At 44.8% G+C, this 6,140-nt stretch overlaps 1 protein-coding gene across 1 annotated transcript; it reads right to left on the bottom strand.

The window, feature by feature from the left end:
* Nucleotides 1-397: 397 nt before the first annotated feature.
* On the bottom strand, nucleotides 398-4,407 carry LOC110688931. Its single transcript, XM_021865680.1, has 3 exons — nucleotides 4,196-4,407; nucleotides 1,115-1,516; nucleotides 398-1,025 (listed from the first exon to the last, which is right to left on the bottom strand). Exons 1-3 carry the CDS (start codon nucleotides 4,405-4,407, stop codon nucleotides 398-400), a joined length of 1,242 nt encoding a protein of 413 aa, XP_021721372.1.
* Between the last annotated feature and the right edge of the window lie 1,733 nt (nucleotides 4,408-6,140).

Here is a 6,140-nt window from a genome sequence, read left to right as displayed (position 1 = left end):
TTCCATTTCTACTTTCCGTTTATCCTTTTCCCTGTGATATTCTTCACGCTTCCTTTTCCTTGACTTCCTCTCAGCCTGCTTAGTGAGCCTTCTCTCTGAGCCAGGCTGCTGTCTGGTTTTTGCGGGCTGCTTTAGGGCAGTTATGTAACATTGTTGAGCTGTCTTCTGACTTCCCATGATCTTTGCTGATCGTCTTTTATTAGTTGTGTAGGCCATGGCAAGGTGATAGGTGGATACCACTCCGCCTATCTTGTGGATGATTGGTCTTCCCATGATCACATTATAGGGTGAAGGAGAGTTTATCACAAGGAATTCTGCTCGAATATCACGCCTTCTTGATCTCTCACCCACCCGGACTGAGAGCTCGATTATGCCTTCCGAGGTTAGCCCTGACCCATTAAACCCGGTGACTTCGTAACTCACCCTTTTCAGATCCTTCTTGTCCAACTTCAGTTCGTTGAACGCGCTGATGTATATGATGTTGGCTGAGTTTCCTCCATCTATCAATATCCACTTCCCAGTTTGCAATTCTCATTGTCACTACTAGTGAATCATCATGAGGGTAAATTATGCCCTTCTGGTCATACTCGTCAAACGTGGCTCGTGGCTGCGGGGGAAGAGGTGGCCATCTACGCTTCTCATTGTCGTTTATCTGATTTATCATCGCCCGCAGGTCAGCTCGTGCTCTGTTAACTGTTCCTCCATGCACTGGACCCCCACTGATCACATATACCCTGCCTTCTGGCTTGCCATCTCTGTCTCTGTCTCTAGCGGGACCCCTATGACCTCCTCTGCGGTCAGCGTGGCCTATTCTATCCTCGTCCTTCCTTCTGAGAGGGTCATCTCGCTGCTTAAACTGATTCAGGTACCCTCTCCTGACTAAATCTTCTATGTTATCTTTCAAGTGTGTGCATTCCTCAGTGGTGTGGCCATGGTCTCTATGGAAGTCACACCACTTGTTGGTATCACGGTTCCTATTAACCATCCTTGGGGGTCTCTGCCACTTATCATCAGCTTTATTCAGGCTGAATATATGAGACCTTGAGTGGGTTAGTGGGTTATATTGGTGGAACCTCCTAGGCCTTGGCCCTTTCTTTGGATCTGGCCTTCTCACCCCCACTGCTCTGTCCGCTTCTCTGCGACTTTTCTCGGCAAGTCAGCCCTGGGTGTGTTCTTTGCCCGCTTAACTGAGTCACCTGGTGCGTTCCTACTCAGCATTGCTATGTCAGTCTCGACTGCTTTGATGAACTTGTGCCCTTTACCTAGCGCTTCAGCAAGTGTTTTGAGGCTCTTACACCCCATATACGCTCTGAATGGTGAGCCTGGTAGTAAGCCACTCTGCATTGCTAGTAGTGCTACCTTTTGACTCATATTTGGGATGGTTGTTGCCTCTTTGTTGAATCTGGTGATAAACTCCCTCAAGGGCTCGTCTTTCCCTTGAACTAATGACATCAACTTGGTTGTCATTTTAGTTCGGTCTACCAGGGTTATGAAATGCTCCATGAAAATTCTCCACCTGGTTATACGAGTATACAGAACATTTGGGAACAGCTCTATACCACTCCGCTGCCAGCCCCTCCAGGGTCGGCGGGAACGCCTTACACCAGACTGAGTCCGTCATAGTATAAAGTACCATGTGGTTCTCAAAAGCTGATATGTGGCTTTTGGGTTTTGTTGTTCTGTTGTATCTGCAGCTCAGCATCTTAACCTTCTCCAATGGTTCTTCTAGAATCTCCCGGCAAAATGGGGAATCATCTGGAACAACCTGGATTCGCGCTCGTTTGTCTCCCTCCGGGCTGGGTCCCCGCTCTGAGGCTGGCGACCTGCTGCGGGGGACCCACTTCTCCGGGCTGACCTAAGCCTGAGTAATTTCCTCCACGCTCCATTCTCGATTCAGATTACGAGCTTCCAACTCCAATACCATCTTCCTCAGTTGAATGAGCTCCTTTTGCTTAGGGGTGAGGGTTGAGGAAGCCGGCTTCTTTGTTGCGGGCTACGCAGTTGCCGTTGTCGGTGACGGACTCGCCCCCTTACCCATATTGGTAAGGACCGCCGTCATTGCTGCCAGCTGCTCCTTACTGCACTTAGAGAGGTTCTGCAGGATGGCTGGCATATTTACGGGCTGTGGTTTCTAGGTTACAGGTGCTGAAATAATGAGCTCATTGTTCGCGTCTGTTAACAACATTTCGTATTTGAAAATGGAACTGGATCCTGCCTGATCGACTGGTTTCGACGCCGCTTTAACTGCAGCCGATGTCGATCTGATGGGGTTGGATTTCTAAGAGATGGTCGATTTGGGATTTCTGGTGGATCCTTTTGGATCGAGGGTTACTGAGGGGGTTTTTTGTGGTGTTTGGTTGGTCTCATTAGCTTTGGACATGGGTGTCAGTACAGTTTCTTCTCCGGCCATGGTGGTTAGTTAACTAGTCCCTAACTCAGTTGGTGAACCTCAAGTTAGATGATCCTACCCCTCCTTCTAGTGCAAATTGTTCCAGGTATGGATCCAAGGGTTCTTCTAGGTGAGTTGCGTCCCGTCAACAACCTACATAAGGCAACACACTTAAACTGCCCTCGGGGGTGGCTCGAGGAACCCCCTCCAAAGCTTAAGTTAAAGAGTGTTTAGAGAGAGAAGTGTACTTAGAGAGATGTAGAAAGTATAATAACTTGAGTGTCTAACCTCTTTTCCGTTGTACTTTACCCTCTATTTATAGGCGTACCATCTCCTTCGTGGAGAGTTCAGCCTGGTCAGCCTTGCGGGCTGACTCCACCGAGCTGATGAGCCCTTCTTAATTGCTTTCTCGGTAGTGAGTGCGCACCCTGGGGGCTGGGCGATAGTTCAGCGGGAGCTATCCTATACACATATATACATACGACTTATTTTATGCACCGCCTGTTTTTTTTACAGACGGATCCCTTTCTTTGACTAACATGAAAATATTATTGGGAGATATTAAAAGTAATGTGAGGCCAATGGCTGTATAATAAGCTAAACATTAAAAGTTTTAATGGCTATACAACCGTCTTCCAAAAAATTAGACATGAGGCCAATGACCGGATGGTTACCTATTTTATAAATTCGCCTGCTCCAATGTGAAATATGGAGTCGGTGACGGCCCTCTGGGTGTTATCGTCGCAGAGGGCATTGCATCGTTTTCTCTACAGCTACATACAGGCGGCAAAAATTGAACGGCCTACTTGGTGAACTCATAGCCACCTGACCATGGCAATCTAAAGAATAAATAAGTATAGGGTGGCTGGATGTTAGATACATCAATCGTTTGCCGAGTGAAATTCTACCTTAGATTACCTCACGAAATTATACAAGTCCTCCCACCAAAGACATGCAGACATCGAGTATAATTAGATTACGGCCACCTACATAGTCGGCTAGTTTGAAAATTAGCCTAAGTAGGGTGAAACTCACTCGAGTTGGGGTGAGTGCATAAGGCTTATAGAATCGCCTGCTTATGTGATAGAAAATTAGCATGCGGGCAATCGCAAATTACTATCTCATGCAACTTGTAATATTGGTAGCATGATCACTCATTCGGATCCGTTGAACATGGGTAAGAAGATAGGGCCTCCTGGAGAATGCGAGACGCCTGTAAAGGAAAACTCCCAGGCGGACCGCTGCTAACTCAACATTTAAGTTCACTCAACTTGTAATACTTGTTGTGTGAACATCCATTCGACCGTGGCAGAAAGGTCTAGTGACCGCCTGCAAAAAACTCCGGATGCTCGAGTGGCCGACTGCACGCTTGGCTTGGAGCAATCACCTTAGTGATTGATTGACTTAAAAATCAGGTATACCCCCATCCGGCATCACACATTTTCAAGCCAATCAACCAACTTATTAACCCAAGCGCACAGCCGGCCAGGGGCAAAACCATCCGATATACCATTCGAATTCAATTCAAATTCAAACTTCAAAAACTAAAACACAAGTGTTAGAAACCAAACACAAACGTTAAAAACCGACCTATTGGCCAAATGATTCATCATAAAAAGCTGACACCTTGGCCAGCAAAATTAATATTTTTTAATTATTAACCGGCTATACAACCGGTGAAAAGAGAGAGAAATTGTTGGTTAACCCGACTCCACAGTCGGTAAAGAAACAAGAGATACTCGGCACGCAGGCCGGAAATGTATTTGAAATGGCCATCCGGCCGCAGAAACAACACTTAAATTAAACAGCTTCAGGAGAGACTCGACTTCATTTTCATCAGCCACTTCTTCATTGGCCGGATGATCTCCATCAACCTCCTTAGCCTCGTCCTCATGCTGGTCCCCCTCGCCGCCATCAACTCCCTGATCTGCCTCAACATCTAGCTCCTCTGTGTCTTGCTCATAACGATACTCCCAAATGGAGTAGTTGTCTTTGGGAAACAGAGCCTTCCACACCATCTTCATTCGAGTGACGCAGTCGGCCTTATTCTCCTCAATGAGCAACCTTTTCTCTTCTTCGGCCCTAGCGGACCATTTGGAGGCGAGCTGCTTTTCTTGGTTGGAAAGCTTGTTTCAAAGTTTTTCATTCTAGCGTTTGAGACTATCCGTCTCTTTGCCAGCATCTTGTAGCTCTTCAACCTTCTCTTTAGCCTCTTTTAGGTCGGCCTTAAGCTCAATCACCTTCTTCTGGGCCGCCTCTAAATCTTTCTTCGCTTGCAAATTGGTAGTCGCCTGTGAGTATAGGATATCTTGAGTCAACAACTCAGTCTTATTCACATCAAACATGGCTTTGTCCAGATTGGAAGCGGCCCTTAAGTTGACAGCTCTTACCTCTTTCTGCTTGTCGGCGAATGGTTTTTTAAGACCATTGATCGCATCATGGCCTGCATCCGGCGAAAGAAAAAAAGTTAGCATATAGTCGACAGAGGAAAGAGTTAGAAATAATTTTAAAAAATACCTCTGCAAAATTTGCAAGGATAGCATCAAAGTTAAGGGAGCCGACTCCTTTGATAGAGTCACGCTGATCAGCAGAGACGGCGGCGAGCATGTCCTTGGAAATCCTCTTAACATCCGGCGCCTGGGAGGCATCTGCATAATCAATACTTGGTGAGAGGCTGGCATAGATCCGGCTAAAAGACCGACTGGTTTCAGACCGAGGCTTAAACAGACAGAAATTAACCTAAAACTCTGGCAAAATACTTGTGAACTTGTACAACCTAGTCCCTCCTATCCCAAACACTCACCCTTTTGATACTTTGTTACTACGGTGGAGGTTCCCCAACAAGAAGGAGTCCATAAGTTTTCTAAACGGAGATCTAGCAAAGAGAATTGGTAAGTTCCCTAACACTTAGTTAAATCACATTTATTTTCTTGTTTAAAAGAACCTTAATTAATTAATTAGTGTTGTTTGATCACCTTTAAAATAATTAATTAATCAAAACACATAGTACCTTGCATTAAATAAAGATTAGAATTGAATTAAATAATTGTTGGTTGATCACTTAAGCCAAGGCGAATCTTGTTTATTTTCTTGTTCTTTTTCACGAATTTGATTAAATAAGAATAATGACATTACGATGTAATTCCTACGTGAATTAATGCTTTTAAATAAAATCAACTAACATAGTTTTAGGTATCGCGTTGCATATATTGTATGGTGATGAAATCGTAAAAAAGGCCGCACTAGGGCTAGGATAACGATTCCCCTCTAAAAGGAACATTATTCTAGTACCCTTGCTCCCGAACTCATTTCTGGTTTATAGACCAATTTGGGCATGGGTAAACTTATGATTCATGCTAATCATTCCATTAACTCTACATTGAAAAAAGGCATGAACAAGGTTTATGAGTTTTTCCTAAAACTCATTGGCGACTCCTACTTGTTTTTTACAAAAAAGCGTAATGATAGAATCAATTCTAATTCAAGGTCCCCCAAACAGTCAGGAATTTAAATCCTATTACACCCTAACAAGTGTAAAGTCCTAGGCTTTTAAGTGGCCATGTGCATTTAAGGAGAGTACCCCTAACGATGGGATCACCCTCCTTATAGTGGCGACTCCACTGGGGACTTAGAGGTTACATGATTAATTGGTAGTTATGGTCCAAGGTTTCCAACACTAGGTTGCCTATGGGTTGTAACGAGAATTAACTTGGATAATCTCTAGTTAGAGAACGAGACTTGAACGCATAAT

Source organism: Chenopodium quinoa, unplaced genomic scaffold (genome assembly GCF_001683475.1).
Source record: "Chenopodium quinoa cultivar QQ74 unplaced genomic scaffold, ASM168347v1, whole genome shotgun sequence".
NCBI classification, from domain to species: Eukaryota; Viridiplantae; Streptophyta; class Magnoliopsida; order Caryophyllales; family Amaranthaceae; genus Chenopodium; species Chenopodium quinoa.
Note: the sequence above shows the minus strand (reverse complement) of the source record. Positions and strands in the feature narration are given on the sequence as shown.

Excerpts from the sequence above, each read along its gene's own strand:
- LOC110688931 (XM_021865680.1), bottom strand. The coding sequence starts at position 4,407 with ATGGTGTGGAAGGCTCTGTTTCCCAAAGACAACTACTCCATTTGGGAG. Across the intron at positions 1,517-4,195 it reads GTCGAGTCTCTCCTGAAGCT|GTGGAGAATTTTCATGGAGC; the intron begins GTTTAATTTAAG and ends TCGTATAACCAG. Across the intron at positions 1,026-1,114 it reads AAGCGGACAGAGCAGTGGGG|CCTGAATAAAGCTGATGATA; the intron begins GTGAGAAGGCCA and ends TCATATATTCAG.